The sequence below is a fragment of the Bemisia tabaci genome, chromosome 1 (assembly GCF_918797505.1).
Source record: "Bemisia tabaci chromosome 1, PGI_BMITA_v3".
NCBI lineage: Eukaryota > Metazoa > Arthropoda > Insecta > Hemiptera > Aleyrodidae > Bemisia > Bemisia tabaci.
The window spans coordinates 17,883,152-17,901,893 of record NC_092793.1 but is presented as its reverse complement, the minus strand read 5'-3'; the positions used below and the strand labels follow the sequence as shown (position 1 = coordinate 17,901,893).

Sequence of the window (18,742 nt, the reverse complement as noted above, 5' to 3'; positions counted from 1 at the left end):
ATGTAGGTCGCTTGGCCGGAAATCGAACCCGGAATCTCTTCAACCGGCAGGGTTGAAATTTTTCATGAAAAATGAAATCTTGAAATGCCGAAGGACATATTTTCATGAAATTTTAAAAAAAGATGAAAAAAAATATTTTCCAAAATAACATGAATGAAAGGAAAATGGTCTTTGCTTTTTGGTGATATTTAGCGCGAGTTGTATACTCATGCAGCACCTGAAAAAGTGTATAATATTTTTCACAATTTCGTGAAATTTCATGAAATATTTCACGGAAATGTTCAATCTCTCATATTTTTCTTTTTACTCGCGCAACCCTGCATTTGCCTCACTTGAATACATTGCCTAGATAGCTATAATATAGCCAGCGGGCCGATTATTGAAAGTGATAGACAAAGCCTTAGACAAAGATGACAAGAGGGATATGGAGGGAACCTATTGGTGGAAGCTGGTGGTTGCAATGGACAAAGGCAGTTGGTAATAGACTAACTAACCGTAACCCACGAGAAACCCGACAGTTAGTCCATCATTTTCTCCCTTAGTCGATAAGAACCACACATTTCAATCAATAGGATCGCTCCATACCCCCTTTGTCTTCTTTGTCTATAGGTTTGTCTATCAATTTTAATAATCAGCCCGCTGGTCTCTAAAAGTAGGATTTGGATAAAAGCTAACTATTTCAGTAACGACGAATATTTAATCGAAGGTGCTTGATCTTCCATGGACTTACCGCATTCACCATAGCGAGGACGAACCTGATGAGCTCCTTCTCAGTCTCGGCATCCGATCCAAAATTTATGGCCATGTGATCATAGAGATCCCGATCTACGAACACAGCTGTCTCCACATGGACAGACGATCCCAGCGGAGGCACCGACCTCTCTCTCCTGGAACCGTTCTCGATCACCAAATTTAAGAAACTGTTGGCGCAGAAACTATCCGACGCACTCGCATTATCGGTTTGAGCAAATTTTCGGTCTTGAATGCGGACATTTTGTATACGAGAATTTGGGCTTCCGGTGGCCCACTTGTCCCCCGGTCTGAGGAACGATGTTTTGTCGCTCGTCCGGGCAACCGTCTTTCTGTGGAAGGACTCCATGAGAGAAAAGTGAGGAATCTCTCGGATGTCTCGCCGTGTGATGATGTGCTGTATGGATGAGTTCTCATCTTTGTTTTGCAGTCTTTTAGGGATAGGATTAATTGTGAATAATTTTGAGCTTTGCGTACTGATGATTCCTCTCTGTGAACAAAGAAATTAGGTTCAATATCCAGCTTCTGAAGTTGATTTCTTGAAGCTTTTTGCTTTTCTATGCGTGGGCCGAGGAAAGATTTTTTGAGAAAATTAACCTTTACCAAATTTTACTCGACCGAGTGTTGTATTCGTAGAAAAATAATCCTCACACCTTAAGTTTGGCCAGAAATGTTTGATTTACAAATTTATTTTGCTCATGTATTATGGGGACTTGCCTATAATAAATAAATATGTAAAGCGGGACGCAGCCCCCTAAGGTATATTTTTGTTTAAGACTTTCTGGAAAGAGTCTCCAGATGTTTAACCAAATTCAGTGACTTTAACGAGCGGTTAGCAAAGCGTTCTCTCGTGCCAGATACTCTTTTTGCTCATTTTGAAAAGAAAACTTAGTGCATCCTCGTCGCTCCAAAGTTTCTAACAAAATCTCAAGACTTTAACGAGCGGTTAGCAAAGTGTTCTCCCGCGCAAGATAATTTTTTTGCTCATTTTGAAAAGAATACTCAAATTATCAACAATGATCTTACCAAACCGTCACAAACGCTCAGTGCAGCTCTGTCTGGCCCCTCACTTTGATAAAAGCAATTTGGTCGCGCTGATTCCGAGACGAAGTCCTCTGTGAAATTCCGCCATCGCCGCACCATTTTGAAATCAGGATCTAGAAGGTATGGAGTTGGTCTCAGGTTCAATTGGAAGGAACTACCTAGCTTAGCCGCATTCAGGCGCATTGTTCCTAAATTTACTGATCTTCGTAATCTACGAGTTTTCGTTAAGTTTGGAATTGACACGACCTCTAAATCGGCCGCTGAAAAAAAGAAACAAAAATGCATATACATATATTTAGGTTATATAAAAAAACCTTGATGAACAGATAAAACTCACTCAAAGGCAGGGGAAACAATGCGTTCCATGTAGTAAAAGAAGATGAATTTAACATCATGTGGGCGGAACTAGCGGAGGAAGGAAGGTATCCCTGGAAGGAATCCGCTATGCCTGGAAATTCACTTGGCCCAATAGCCCTTCCCAAGAAAGAGGGATTTTGCTTCGTACGTTGTAAGATGACCGTATAGTGTTACGTCTACGTAACGTTAACGTGAAAGCCCCAAGTTGTTTAAATTCCATCCAAAACCTCTCTACTTAACTCTGAAATGGGATCCGTCCCATTTCAGACAGATCTTTGTACATGTAGAGCTCTGAAATCTCGATGAGGCAATAAAGAGTCATGCAGCCGTCAAGTTAGCGGCCCATTTGGCTCACGCACCGTGTGCAGTCGTAATGCCGATATTGTCGTGTTCAAATATACGAGCGAAATTGCTCACCGTTACAATAACTTCACCGTCCCATTATGTCTTAACCTTGCTTTTGAACCGCACCCCGATTTTGTGCCGTCGATGGACGTAGTTCAAACTGCGGGTCACAAGCGCACGTGTGCACACATTTAAAGACCCCTCTTTCGCGATCAGAAAATGAAATGATTGCCAGCAATCTCGACGGGGACATGACGAAAGTATTTTACCATGGATAGCAAAATACCCGATTTTTTGGGAGAATAAAAAACAGTCTACGCTCCTAATTTCTGAAGGTAAGAGGTGATAATTTGTGTAAATAGTAATAATGGAGGTAATAGTCTTATGTTTTCTGCTACATTGGACTTTCCAATCTGGTCGTCTATAATGTTATTCTCATGAACAAAGTTTGGTGATAGGTGTTTTATACACTTAGTTATCATGGGAACTCCGTTGGTCTTAAATTTTCTCATAGCTTTAATTGAGACTGTTAGAGGATTAATTCGGTCTTTATCTTTAAGTATTCGATCGATATCTAACATAATTTGTGGACATTTATTGATATGTCTCTTGGGGGATTGTGGGTCTTATGCGGTTGTATATCGACGGTGAAACTACCAAACCACGTATCTCGGTTTGCGACGTCGCAGACTTCCTGTCATACTTTATTTTTTAAATAGAAAACTACTCAACGTCAATTCGTGAAAACTTCGGTGATTTTTCCTCTTTGTGCGGAGAAAAATCTGTGAAAATTGTAAGGAATGATATTTATCTAATCTCCTTCAAAAAAATAAAATGTGAGTGGAGATTTTTAAACACTGCAAACGAGATAATTATGTGGTCTGGTAGTTTCACCGTCGATATGTTGCTTATCTACTGATCGTAAGTACAATTTTTGTTGGAATTTATGATAGTAAAAATTTAAATAAATTGCAATTTTTCATTGAATTTCATTTATCTATCTTTCTGACACGTGGAACTCACTCTGTTGATTGCTCCAAATCGGCATTTATTGACCAAATGATGTAAAAATGTTGCAATGTAGAGGTAAAAAAATTACAATTACATTGCAATAAATCGCAATTTTACTTCAATTTTTTCATTGTACTGTGCTTTTTGGGATTCTGCCAGCATTTTTGAAAACAACTCCATCTGATAGGCTGTATGAGATAAAACTAAGAAACCTGGGGAGCGAATCAGGGACCAATGTTTTATTACGGAGTCCAAATGGATGAAGAATAGAAATTTTGAGCCAGCTTTTCGCGGATTTTGATCAAACGAAGTCAAGTAACAAAGAAGAGTCGTGAAGAACCGTAAGCTTAGATATTCGTTGTGAATTACCTCTATTGATCCCGAAAAATCCCCTCCTCTAATGTTTGGCACCAATTTACATGGGTGATTGCCCAAAGAGTGAACGTCGTTTGAGCTATCAGGCGTTACAAAATTTTATCTGGCAAATCACTAATTTTTAGGACAATTTTTGATTTTTTTTCTTCTAATTTCTCAGGTAATTGTGCTTGCAATTTGATCTTAAATCTGCAAATTTCCAGGACAAATATTGATAATATCCTTCAAAAATAAACATTTTGTCGGAGGAAATTTGGCAACTCTCGAATGTTTATACGGCGTTCTTCTAGTGTAGGGGACATACAAGAATTAACGCGACGCAGTGTTTGATCACTCTATGAGCATTTTAATTTCCATCTCATTTAGGATGCTTTCACAGGGAGTGAAGTTTTATCAAATCTAAGTGAGCATCGTGGAACATTGAGATATCACCACGAAATTTTTGTAGTTATAAAATTTTACCATCTTCTTGAATTACTCATAGACAAAATTTTGTACATATGCCTCTTGAGAACAACGAAAGGAGAGAATCTATCGAGAAAACATACAGTTTGGGATGAGAAACGTAGGTATTTTTTGAGGGAGACATATTACTTTATTCGTATTGAGATATCTGAACAAACTTCTGTCAGATATAGCTTTTGGTATTTGCTTCCAGTAATAAATCAAGATGACTGTTGTGATATTTCGGTTGCGATAGCGGAAGAATCCAGGTTAGCGCAAGTCACGATGTTGGGTTCAAAATGACCTAACAAAATCATAGATAGGTTATGAAATGTCACGGGGTCACATTGCGTCGATTATTTTTTAACTGATAGTATTCATTTCTCTCCGTTAACAATCCGTCGGGAAGAAATTAATAATTTCGTCGTGTTTGAAAGTGATTAAGGAAGTGGCTTATGCGCGTTTTTTGGACTCTTACAAAGTTGAAGGTTCTGGGATAGTCTAGTAGAGGCACCCGCCAACTTATACCCCACGTCGATGAAGAATTTATGTAAAATTAGAATTTAACGCATTAACTGCGCATTAACACGTTGCATCAAGTATGGACCGAGAAAACTGGTAGGAAATTTTATTTCTCCATAAGACTCAAAGTCAAGGAGAAAATTTTACATTTTTCATGTTCAGAATTGTTTTCCTTGACCTTGAGTTTTCTATGTAAGAAAAAATTCAGGACATAAGTTGAATTCAAAACTACTCTCGAGTTTTTTTTTATTTTTTATCTATTTATTTTTTTTATTTTTATTTTTTACAATTCAACTTGGCGCGTTTCTATTGAAACCGGTTTTGGAAAACTATTTTATGGCTTCAGATGTTTGGATCTTCAACGCATCGTATAAAATAACCGAGGAAGATTTCTCACTTTTTGTTTGGCTCATCTTCATTTTTTTTGGTACTAATTCGCATTCCGGAGCAGGGCGGGCTAAGATCTTTTGATATTGAGAGTTATTGACAAGGACATCCCTTGTCCCTCTTCGAATCTTTCTCAGATAATATAAGTATATATATTTCTCTTCAGATAAGTAATAAAGCGTTCATATTTTCGGTCCTTATTTTTCGGAGCCATTCATTGATATGAAATAACGTCTACATACGGAAAAATTACTTTCTCTGTAATAAGTTTAGCTATGGCTCGATAACATGGTAATCTTAGATAACCTTTGAGTACTCTCAGTTCAGTTCGTACTCGCTACAATGTAGCTGCATGACTTAAACGGACGGCAAATAAAACGACATCATCCATTATAAATATTTAGGCTAACCGCGCGCGCAGATCGAGAGCGCATTTGAATGAGGCGTCAATCATATTGAAATTGGCGGTGCCGCATAATTATGACTATCGTTGCTCTCTGATCGCTAATGGTCTTTCCCAAGTGAAGTGATTTATGAAAGCTCTCCTCGCTCTCTTCCCCCAGAGCGAGAGCCAGTGTTGTCAATCTTAAGCTTCCTCTAAAATGACAAGGTTTTCATAGGAACATCCCCCACCACATTTCATCGTAATGAGTTTATCTTAATACTAATATCTGGACTAAATGTTGCAATAAGGAACTACAATTTTGGGCTCGTTCATAAAAGCATCTAGCTGAAGGTGAACCTTCAGCTAGGTTCAGAAGGTTCAAATTTGTGAACCATTCTCTCGGCGAGAATCGGCGTGAATTATATCATCATTCGAGGGCAAGAAACGTCGAAACGTCCTAAATTTTTCGTGCATGCTGCTAGGACGTTCATTTATCACAAATAGTTAGGCGTTGGCATCAAGGAAGCCAAAACGCCTTCAATTTTTCGTATATGCTTCACGGTTATCCATGAAACACGAATAGTTGCATCCAGGCGTTGGCATCACGGATGGTCATTGATGCTTTTGTCGATCCAGAGCCTTACAGTTGGACCACGTTTGGCAGAAAGGAACCAAGCCACATCAGCTATTGCCAAATTTAATTGGGCAATTTACTGTTTTACAAGAGAGCGTTTGTACAGACTCCTTTGAAAATGTTTCGGAATTTGCTTCGTACTATGCAGAAAATTCATCGAAACTTGCATGAAAGTCCGCACAACCGTTTTCACGTAAAAAATTGAATTATGCCCGATTAAGATTGGCAATAGCTGATGTGGCTTAGTTCCTTTCTGCTTAACGCGGTCCAGTTAACGTCATAGTTTTTATTATAACAAGAACATTTCACGAAACATCCTGCCTTGACTTAACTTCCAGAATTTTTTTTTTTTTTTTTTTTTTTTTTTTTTTTTTTTTTTTTTTTTAAATATTTAGAGTTTACAAACTGACTTACTTTCTTCTTTCAATGTGGAGATTTTGATTTTCAGTCTATGAAAATAAAGTGCTATTTTATTACGTATGCAATAATTAACGCTGAGTGGACGGCGCTCATAAACTAAACATTCAGAAAAACCCGCACATGCGTATTGTTCAAGTCAACTTATACGAGTAATAATTGGTTCTCTCGGAGACTTTAACGCGAGGATAGAAAAGTGATCCTCTTTTTCGCTGTCAGTTTTTGACGACCTGCAGGCGTAAAGAAATGCAAGGTTAATGAATAAAGGGAATAAGAAAAACGATAAAAAAATATTTTCACTTTCTTTTCAACACAGATAAGTAAATACAAAATGATTGTCTTAGGTATATTTAATGTAAAAAGTGCCTCATTTAGTGCTATTGGACGGATATAATCACTCGTATGACGGCGTATTTTTTCAAGCGCGCATACGATCATCGATCGACGAACTGTAGGTCGATCTTTGAATCGTAACCGCATGTCTTTGATTCATTTATCCTTATCGTATTAGCAACGCTATTTATTGAAACATTTTGATCGAATAATTCCCATACCTATCAGCACTGCGTGACGACCAGCAAGAGTGATTAATTCTGTCTATTAGAACCAAACGAGGCAGTTGAATTGAAATCACTGGGGGAAAAAACGCATTGGATCTATAGTCCAGACTTCTAAAAACATCGACAAGAAAAAGTACTCTTGATTCAATCAGAATCTAGCTTAAATCAAGAACCAAGCCTTTTAATTTAAGCGGATTTCGTTTTGATTCAAGCAAAAATCCGATTGAATCAGGAGTATTTTTTCTTGTCAATGTTTTCAAAAGTCTGGACTCTAGATCCAATGTGTTTTTTCCCGTGATTGCTTGAAATCTACCTTTTCTTCATTGTTTATCTGCGTCGGAAAGAAAATGCAAACATTTTTTCTTATTTTCTACCTTCTTATTCTCTTCATCCCCCTTCCCTGCTTTCTTTTATGCCTGGTTGTTGGAAACTAACAGAAAGAAAGAGGATCACATTTCTATCCTTGCGTTAAAGTCTCCGAGAAAACCAATTATTATTCATGTAAGCTGTCATGAAAAACACGCACGTGAAGGGTTTTTCTGAATGTTTAGCTTATGAGCGCGCCATCAACTCAGCTTCAGTTAGAATTCCATACGTTGAAGGAGAATTGCGTTTCTTTTAATAGACTGAAAATCAAAATCTCTATATTGGAAGAAGAACGTCAGTAAGTCAGTTTATAAACTTTTAACATAGAAAAAAAATCTTGAAGTGGAGTCTTGATATCTTGATACTTTAAATACCTCGCGTCAAGTTTATCTAGTATTCTTAAATCTTTTGCTGAACTAACCTGATAGCCGGAGCGCCTCGGTAGCTAGGAAAAATGTGCCTGCGGTTAAAGTTAATTAGCGAATAGCGAATGCCTGAAATTGAGTATGCATGTTGTGTGTGATGCCGTAATCACATCGCTGAATGTGGGAGCTGAATGTGGCTTGAATGTGGAAGTCATCGGCCCGATGCCTGAATTTTGCGCGACACGCGCAAAATTCAGCAACGATTCTCAGCGACCATCGGATAATGTCGGATTTGTCTGAACTATTCGAATAGATTTGATACACGTCTGGATGAAAATAACTTGAATTCGCAAAATTTCAGCTGTTGAGGGATGACTGCTGATCTCCGTACTCAGCTGCCAAATTCAGCGTGTAATTCCGGCTTCAGAGAGTAAATGAGACATGCCTGCTGCCGCAATCACACGCTGAATATGGGAGCTGAATGTGGCTTGAATGTGGAAGTCATCGGCCCGATGCCTGAATTTTGCGCGTGACGCGCAAAATTCAGCAACGATTCTCAGCAACCACCGGACCAATTTTGAATTTGTTTGAACTATTCGAGTAGATTTGATACACATCTGGATGAAAATAACTCGAATTTGCTAAATTTCAGCCGTTGGGCGATGACTGTTGACTTCCACATTCAGCTGCTAAATTCAGCGTGTGATTGCGGCATGCCGCGCTCAGCGTGAATCTCGTGAGATTCCATGCCCATGAAAAGTCCTCTCGGTTGGGTGTATCTCTTGTGGACAACAAACCCATCCCTACAGTGACTTTCCGACTGCATAATCATCTTCAAAGGAAAGTCTCACGAATTATCGGCAACGCGGGAAAGCTGAGAGGAGATCAGTCTGTGTAACCCATTTCCTTGTCAAACCGATTGTAAAGATAAAAGAGAGCGTGATTATGCTGACCGTTCTCTTTGGTGGCGTTATTATCGCTGTTTATCTGCGACGGGGATCTCCGCCCGGCGCTAGAGTCTGCAACGCAACCTAGCAACGTAGCCCACTCCCACTCTGCAGTCTTCGCAAGTAGTAATTTTATTCATCTACCGCGCGGAGCAACAGACGGAGCACTGAATACGCTAATCCGTAAAATGAAATTCTGTCTTTATTTTTTTTAAAAGATAAATTTTATTTGAAAATATCGTAAATACCACGGGAATTGCATCATGCACCTATCTACATAAATTGAATGCATGTGTCAGGAATTTGCGATTTAAGTTGAGGACTGCGGGCTGATTGTTGAAATTGGACGTATTTCTACCAAACAGACCTATGTGGAGGTGACAAATATGGGGTGTGCTCGTCGAAGCTGGATAAGAAGCAATGTGAAAGTGGGTGTGATTCCTTTTGAAGAATTGGAAAAGCGGGATATTACATTCTATCAAACAGACCTATGTGGCAACTGAATGCGGGATTCATGAGCCGCGGGCATGGCAATAGAGCGTTGTGAACAGGGCTCATGAGTTAATGCCCCCCGACGACGATCCTTTCGTGCGCCCCCGCTTTTTCATTGCCGCTGACGTCACTGGTGCTTTATTATTCTCATTCACTCTTACGCAAAGAGAACTAACGAGCACACCCCATATTTCTCACCTCCATACAGGTCTGTTTGGTAGAAATACGTCCGATTGATAGACAAAGCCATAGACAAAGGAGACAAATGGGGTATGAAGGGATCCTATTGGTGGAAGTAAGTTCAAGAGAGTCAACGCTATATTTCCAACTCGATGATGATTATGAGCAACGTATTGAGCATAACTTTCGTCAAATGACTGATGAATGTCGCGGGGTGAGCACTATGCTTGGCGAGTTTTGGCAAACCAGGCCAGTATTATGGTGAACCAAAAAATTGCTCAACTCTGCAGTCATGTATCATCATAATTTATCAGGCGAATTTAAGCATTGACTTCCGTAAGTAACCCATAGAATATACAGCTAAGATAATAGTGCCGGATCTCTAAAATAGACGTATTTATGCTGAATGGAGCTATGTGCAAGTGCAAAGACGGTATGTGCTCGTTAGTGGTCGGGCATACATCCCATCTTTCCACTTGCACATAGTTCCTTCTAGCAATAATACGTCCATATATACATCCTCTCAGGATGATGAGAATCCATGACATAAGTTGACGCATGTGCATCACGCACATTTATTACCCCGCAGCACGTGGACAGCACGGTAACCGAACCAAAGTGACGGAGCAAAGAAGGTTAATGACGTCATACTCTAATCGGGCCCCGAGCCGAAATGACGTCGCGCTAGAGCGACACCGGATCGGGTGGGCGGGTGATTTGGGAATGCCGATCGAGGACGCCTCCCGAAAAACAACCCGCGGAGCGCAGGGAAACTCCTGCGGATAGGTCGTTGCGTACGTGCATCCAGCCGAGACGGAGCCGCACTCCGCAGTCGTCGACTTTACCATGGCTTTGACCATGAGACGCCGAGCGTCGCGACGCTGCGTTGCTCCGCACGGCCTGGTTTTCAGCAGCAAAAAAGAACCCGAGATGACCCGGCGCACAAAGCAACTTGTCAATGGAGAAAATCGGACAAAATTCGGAAACTTTGTTGTAGTATGGCCCCCTCTAAGGAGGTCAAAACGCCTTCAATTTTAAGTATATGCTAGACGGTCATCCATTAAACACGAATAGTTGCATCCAGGTGTTGTTATCACGGATGGTCATTGATGATTTTGTCGATCCAGAGTCTTACAGTTAACATCATTGTTTTTATGATGACAAAAATATTTCATGAAACATTCTGCCTTGACTTCAACTCTTCAATTTTTCAATTTTTTTTTTTTTTTAAATATTCAGAGTTTGCAAACTGACTTATTTACTTTCTTCTTCAGCTTAATTTAATAATAACTGGTTCTCTCGGAGACTTTAACGCAAGGATAGAAAAGCGATCACCTTTCTCGTTGTCATGTTTTTGTCGATTCGGCGTAAAGAAATGCATGAGGATGGGGGATAAAGGGAATAAAAAAGTGATAAAGAATATTTGCCTTTTCTTTTCAGCAAGGATGAAAAGATAAAAAAAATAGTTTTAAGCAAATTTAATGTAAAAAGTACCTCATTTAGTTCTATTGGACGGATATAATCAATCTTATACGACTCACTGGAAAAAAAAAACACATTGGATCTAGAGTCCAGACTCTTGAAAACATTGACAAGTAAAAATACTCTTGATTCAATCGGATTTTTGCCTGAATCAAAACGAAATCCGCTTAAATTAAGAGGCTTGGTTCCTGGTTTAAGCTAGATTCTGATTGAATCAAGAGTACTTTTTCTTGTCGATGTTTTTAAGAGTCTGGACCCCAGATCCAATGTGTTTTTTTTCCAGTGCGCCATAGGTGCTGCTTTCTGGTTGGTCGAGCGTGCCTCAGTTCGTTTTCGGCTCGGACAGGATATAAGTGATGGGTAATCCATACCCTGGTAAAAATTGGCGATAGGAACTGCGTTTCAAAATACCATAGGAGTTCTTATAGCCGACTAAAGAAGGCTATAGAAAATCATATAGCTGGCTGTAGAAAGCGGAGCAAATCATATAGCCGGGCTATACGAAGCTATAAAAAAGTATACAGTCGGGCTATAGTTTCTGTCGCCGGGCTTTACACTTTATCGCCATTGGCTATAAAAAGGTTATAAGAAATTGTGTAGAAATTCGTGTGCTTTGGAAATCATTAAGTTTTTTACGGAACTACCAAACACACATTATATTTTCCTTTAGAACACATTTTTTTCATCAATCAAAATGGGAATAATCCATACAGAGTGTGCAAATATTTCAGAATCATGAGTTGAAAAACGCTGACTCCGCGAGATTAAATATTAGAGCCTAACACAAAGCGGAGCGGCGACGCACTGGCGCCTACAAACCTAACAGGGATACTTCACGCATTGCGCAATGCGTGAAGTATCCCTGTTAGGTTTGTAGGCGCCAATGCGCGTTTCGCGCTCTCTGCCCGCCCGCCGCGCCGCAGCGTGCCACGGCGTATGAAGCATAACTATTTCACACCAGAAGTATTGCACAGTATCATAAGAAATTGAAGGCGCTCCAACATATTAAGAATGACAGGCATCCTTCAAAAGTACGGAGCTTTCCTCGCAAAATATATATCAAGATACTATGACACAAAAAGAGAGCGGTAGTCCAAAAACTCACTAAGTCCTAGTATCCGTATTTAGTAACGTTTAGCATTAACTTTATCATCTGGCTAATGCTTAATCGCCATCGGCTATAAAAGGCTATAAGAAATTGTACAGTCGGCTACAGAAGATATTGGAAATCTTACAGCCGGCTTTAAGTCTATGGTATTTTGGAACACAGATTCTACTGCCAATTTTTACCAGGGTAAGGAGTAGCCCCTTTAATTCATCGGGCGGGTCGATAATGTTGTCTTAAGATTAATTTTTGGTCACGTCGATCAAAATTTGTGTTTCTTGTTCATTTTGTCCTTTCCTATAAATTTGAGGCATGTGGCCTACAGAGTCTCGTCTAGCCCGGCAGCTCAGTTCTTGTATTTTTTTAGACCCACATCGCTTCATTGTAAGCGTATGTCTCCGTTACCACATAATGCCGATGCCTTAAAAATAATCCCATTGGTTTTCTTGTAACTCTTCCTTCAACAAGCACCTTTTTAAAAATTTGACGGAATAAACATCGGGATATTTGGATTACATTTTGCAATAAGGAACCACTATCTCTGGCTCTTCCATAAAAGCACATGACTGTGTAGGGAAACTAATGGCATGTACGCTGTTTCTGAAATTGGCCAGAAATAGTGGTTCCTTATTGCAAAATGTAATTCATTTGCAGTTCTAGTAGAAAAATTCATGTGCGACCTCACTCATTGCCTCGATCCACTGTGCGACGCCGCGCCGCGCTGCACGGTGCGGTGGCAGCCGTTTTACGGAATCACCGGGGGATTCTGGATGGAAGCGTGGAAAGTCGGCCGCGCGATCGTTAGTGTTCCCGGCGGACTCCGTTCCTTGCGATTCCCGGTGGTCGACTCTCTAGTTTCGCTTTTCCTTGGAGCCGCGGCCGGAGCCGGAGGCGCAAGTAGTTCACACTCGCCGATTGAGTTACTTAACAGGTGTTTAGTCTAATTGTATTCTGTTCTTCTTCGTCCGCCGCGCTTTCCCCGCCCCCGCCCCGGCTCCGCGCGAATTGCAGCGCCCGCGCTCTTTGCCTTTTACTTCCCTCACTCTCGTTTCCGTTTCCCATTTGCCGACGATTCTCCTCGCCCCAGATCTTTACTCCTCTCTGCCGAGAGGTACACTCTCATGAGTCCGCAAAAAATTTCGCCGAAAAAGTAAAATGCCAAGATAGCATTCCCGCGGGCTGATTCTTGACATTGATAGACGAAGCGATAGACAATGAAGACATAGAGTACGGAGCGATCCTATTGGTTGAAATGGGCGGTTCTCGTATACTGAGGGAGAAAATGATGGACTGACTATCGGGTTTCGTGCAGGTCGTTATAGTTAATCTATTACCTACCTCGTTTGTCCATTGCAACCACCCACTTCCACCAATAGGATCCCTCCATATCTCTTTTGTCTTCTTTGTCTATAGCTTTGTCTGTAAATTTCATCCCCCCCCCAACCCCGTATGTTTCCGCCCATGTCAACGGAGTTCCCTTGATCTTTCTTCTCCGTTGGCAGAATTTTCTGTGCAGATTTCAGGCTATAAAGTTGGCTTCTCTCTATTCGACGAAAAAGCGGAAATTTTAAAACACCGCGATTGAAGTAGGTGGTTTCGCACTTTGGCCAACGATCAGTGACACCTCTGTGTCCCAGAATTCTAACACATTCTAAACTCTAAAATACAAGCCAATTACAAGTTTCAAGTTAATTTTATTTCTTACTTTATTTTAATAGGTATTTAAATGCTGCACTTATAAATCAGCACCTAAATATTATTAAATTTAATATTCAATTTATTAATATTTAAGTGATGTACTTGTGCTTCATTTATTCATAACTATAAACAATTGACTCACACTCTAGCATACACACAGACCACTTTGAAAAAGCAACCAAGCAAAGCAAGCTAAATAGGTTCAAAGCCTGAGAGTGTATTTTCGTTCATTTACCTTCATGACTGACAGGTCCAACAAGATGCTCCCATTCTTCTCGTGTCAAGAGGTTTCGCAAATTGTTTTCGTTCACCTGCGAACATACCAGAGAGTGACGGTTAATTTTTAACCTGGAATTAACGCTTTCCGTTCAACTATCAAACAATTGACACCTCCTTTTTTCAGATCTCTATCAAATGGAAGCAGCAGTTCCACGAATGAATGATACTGGTCAGGGCCGGATTAAGGGGGCGGCCACATGGGCTGTGGCCCATGGCGGCAAATCTAAGGGGCGTCAAAAATTTGCAATTTTTTAACGTGTAGGTATAAAAAAATCGGATTTATAAAAACAAAATTACAAACGAGAAAAGGCAAAAAAATCTCTCATTTTCCGAGAGTTTAGTAATTTCTAATTTTCTCGTCTCTTAGTGATACAAGAGACAGCACCTTCAATGAGTCGAGTTAAGAGAGAGACCGAACACGCAATTTGGCCTGGAACGGCGCGACTAAGAGAGAAATGATAACGAGGACTTGAGATGAAAAGGAGAAGCCCTCGGCGCGGCGATCGGCATGTAACACATAATAGCGCCTACAAGACTGCATGAATACTTCACGCATTGCATCAAACACAGTGTGGTCATTGCGGTCAGCGTGAAACGGATAGCGCCTATAAGAATGCATGAATACTTCACGCGTTGCGCCAAACACAGTGCGGTCATCGTGGAACGCATAGCGCCTAAAAGACTGCGTGAATACGTCACGCGTTGCGTCCAACGCAGTGCGTTCAGCAGCGGTCGGCGTGAAAGGCATAGCGCCTACAAGACTGTCGGAATACTTCACACATTGCGCCAAACACGGTGCGGTCCGCGCGGCGCAGCGGCGGAAGTTAAAATCATTGATCCACATGTATGCTTGTTCTTTTATAATTTTTTCGTTCATTTCTCATGAATGGAAGGCCTTGTTCACACAGAGATAGGTTCACGGAGATTAACTTTCGCGCAAAGTTCCGTGAACTTTTGCTAGTAGTGTTGACAAGGCTTTCCCAAAAAATGTGTTCAACACGAGTAAATGCGTCTGATGCACCCCTCCGCCGTTATTGATATTTCAAAACGAATGAGGAGGGGGCGGCAAAATACAGGCGGCCCATGGGCGGCAAGTAGGTGAATCCGGTCTTGATATTGGTAATTTGATTGACAAAATTTGCGACGGTATCGGGTGAAATGTGCAAAAGGATGGAGACTCAAAGTGTTTAGTGCATTAAAAAACCGGTACGGAGTCAAAATTAAATTGATTTTTAATATCAGTTGCTAAAAACGTTCTGATTCATTCAGCTCAATATTGACAAAATTTGTAACGAAACCGGGCAAAATGCGCTTGTATAAAGTAGGGAAAGGGGACAAAACCCTCTTCAGCACACAGCAGGGAGGGGGGAGACCACAGCCAATGGGGGTTAATTCTCCATGATTCGGCGCCATAAACACCAGAAATTTGGCCCTTTGACAGCAATTCCGAGTGCACGGATATAAACACGGGAAACTTCAAAAACCAATCTTTGTGACCCCAAAACCATTTTCCCGCTGTACTGAGAAATTTTAGTCTCCATACCTTTAGGTATTTTTTCCATGTCTTTCCCGTGGCATCTTCCTCGGCGCTGTTTCGTGGGCAGTAGAGAGAAAAATGATTACTACCCAAGGCCCTCATTAAAATACGTACATCACGCAATCTAGAAATCGTGTCACAATGGTCACTATATCGAACCAAAATATCCTTTTGTGTGTAAAATTTATGACCATATTGAGGTCATATGTCAGTTAAAAAAACTTTGGATTCAGTAGTGAGATTACTCAACGATATCGCAAAATAAGTATTTATCCCTTTGCGACGCGAACTTCATGGACAATCAAGAATCTACTCCTCCTACTTGCTATTCATTCAAGTGCCTATCGGGAAGAATAGGATAATGCCATTCTACAAACGACGCTCTCATTATACCTCTTTGAATGTCGGATTGCATATGACTGCAACCTTTGAACCTTTGTAACCGACCTGCTCGGTTCTCTCTCCTTCAATTCGTAGCTCTCGGAGGCGCATTGAATGGTGATTTTATCGATTGAAATGGCTGCTGCAAGCTGTTGTGGATAAGCGTGTTCAAATAATCTGACGAATTGTTGATGGATAATAATTTGTAACAATGTTTACAACTGAATTATGTTTTGTGAGGGAATAACCTGGAGTGAACGACATTCGATGGCTAATGCGAGACCACGTGCCTCCGTTTGCGACGGAGTCATATTTCCAGTCATCCAATGGAAAAGAGGATTGGTAGAATTTACCATTCCTTCTCGTTGTATTTCACACAGCGTCAATTCGGAGTCAATTCTGCCAGAAGAGAGGTAAACGTTACTATATACTGGTACAGGTAACCATTCCTCTGGCAGAATCGACTTTGAATTCACGCTGTGTGAAATACAACGTGGAGGACAGGGCCGGATTAAGGGGGTGGCCACATGAGCCGTGGCCCATGGCGGCAAATTTAGGGGGCGGCAAATTTTGCAATTTTTTCAAATGTAGGTATAAAAAAAATCGGATTCAGAAAAAAAAAAGTATCGATGAGAAACGAAGACAAAATTTCTCTTTCCTGAGAATATACCTAGTAATTTCTAATTTTGTCGTTTCTCGGTGATACAAGTCCAGGCAAATAAGCCATGAAAAGGGCTATAGCCTGCAAAAATCCCGGGTAGCAATGTTTTCATCGATTCCTATGTAATTTTTGACGCTGAATCCGAATTTCAACTTTGCGCCATTAAATTCGGACCGGAAAGTTGCCAAATTTGGCAAAAATGGCCTAAAATCGGACTTTTTTCCGGATTATGGCCTGTAACTTGCCAAAAATTGATCTAACGATAAAATTAGTTATTTTCAGAAATAAAGCTCGTTAAATTTCCTATAAAAAAGTTCCTATACACTTTTTTGCTCAAGGCAAAATCAAGCGCGCTGGCGGGCTCCGAACTTTGTAAAATGAGCGAAAATTTGGTTTTTTGCGGGTTATGGCCTGTGACTCGTCCAAAATTGACCTAACGACAATTTGGTTGTTTTAAAAAAAAAGTTCGTTAAATTTCCATAAAAAAGTTCCTATACACTTTTTGCTCAAGGCAAAATTAAGCGCGCTGGCGGGCACCGAACTTTGAAAAATGAACGAAAATTGCGTTTTTTTGCGGTTTTTGCAAAAATCCCGGGTAGTTATGCTTTCAGTGATTCCTACGTAATTTTTGACGCTGAATCCGAATTTCAACTTTGCGCCATTAAATTCGGACCGGAAAGTTGCCAAATTTGGCAAAAATGGCCTAAAATCGGCCTTTTTTCCGGATTATGACCTGTAACTTGCTAAAAATTGATCTGACGATAAAATTAGTTATTTTCAGAAATAAAGCTCGTTAAATTTCCTATAAAAAAGTTCTAATACTTTTTTTGCTCAATGCAAAATCAAGCGCGCTGGCAGGCTCCGAACTTTGAAAAATGAGCAAAAATTGTGTTTTTCGCGGTTTTTGCCCGATGTCTCCTGTTTTAATCGTCCGACGAGTAATTTCTGGACAAATTAAGTGAAGATGATAAAATTTACACTTAGTGAAATGAATTGATGTAAATAATAAGGATAATCCGACACATTACAGTATGCGCAATTTTCGCACATTTCACAAAGTTCGGAGCCCGCCAGCGCGCTTGATTTTGCCTTGAGCAAAAAAGTGTATAGGAACTTTTTTATAGGAAATTTAACGAGCTTTATTTCTGAAAATAACTAATTTTATCGTCAGATCAATTTTTGGCAAGTTACAGGCCATAATCCGGAAAAAAGTCCGATTTTAGGCCATTTTTGCCAAATTTGGCAACTTTCCGGTCCGAATTTAATGGCGCAAAGTTGAAATTCGGATTCAGCGTCAAAAATTACATAGGAATCGATGAAAACATTGCTACCCGGGATTTTTGCAGGCTCTTTTCCTTGTTTGCCTGGACAGAGACAGCATCTTTAATTAGTGGAGTTAAGAGAGGATGAGGAACTAAACACGCAATTTGGCCTGGAGCTTAGCGCAGAGAGGAATGATGACGAGGACTTGAGATGAAAAGGACAAGCCTTCGGCACGGCGGTCGGCATGTAAAACATATTAGCGCCTACAAGACTGCATGAATACTTCACCCATTGCGCCAAACACAGTGCGGTCAGGAGCGGTTGGCGTGAAACGCATAGCGCCTACAAGACTGCAAGAATACTTCACGCATTGCGCCAAACACAGTGCGATCAGCGCGGCGCGGCGGCGGAAGTTAAAATTATTATACAACATTTATGTTTGTTCTTTCATAATTTTTTGGTTCATTTCTTATAAATGGAGAAGCAAAGTTCCGTGAAATTTTGCTAGTAGTGTTGACAGGGCTTGCGCAAAAAATGTATTCAACACGAGTAGGTAAACGCGTCTTATGCACCCCTCCCCCTCTAGCACGTTCACTTGATGGTTTTTATTGATGTTTCAAAACGAATGAGAAGGGGACGGCCAAATACAGGCGGCCCATGGGCGCCAAGTAGGTCCATCCGGCCCTGGTGGAGGAGTGGTAAATTCTACCAATCTTTTTTTTCAGTATACCTTATTATTTCCTTGGAAAACTACC

General features: G+C 40.6%; 1 protein-coding gene across 1 annotated transcript in view; it reads right to left on the bottom strand.

Annotated features, from left to right (window-relative positions):
* The window catches only part of LOC109034055 (A disintegrin and metalloproteinase with thrombospondin motifs adt-1), a 57,181-nt gene that overhangs the window by 22,491 nt on the left and 15,948 nt on the right, over nucleotides 1-18,742 (bottom strand). Inside the window, exons 2-4 of the mRNA XM_019046983.2 lie at nucleotides 14,102-14,177; nucleotides 1,777-2,054; nucleotides 731-1,240 (exon numbers count right to left, since the gene is read on the bottom strand). Of these exons, the coding sequence (XP_018902528.2) occupies nucleotides 731-1,240; nucleotides 1,777-2,054; nucleotides 14,102-14,177 (864 nt within the window). The remainder of the gene's footprint in view (nucleotides 1-730; nucleotides 1,241-1,776; nucleotides 2,055-14,101; nucleotides 14,178-18,742) is intronic.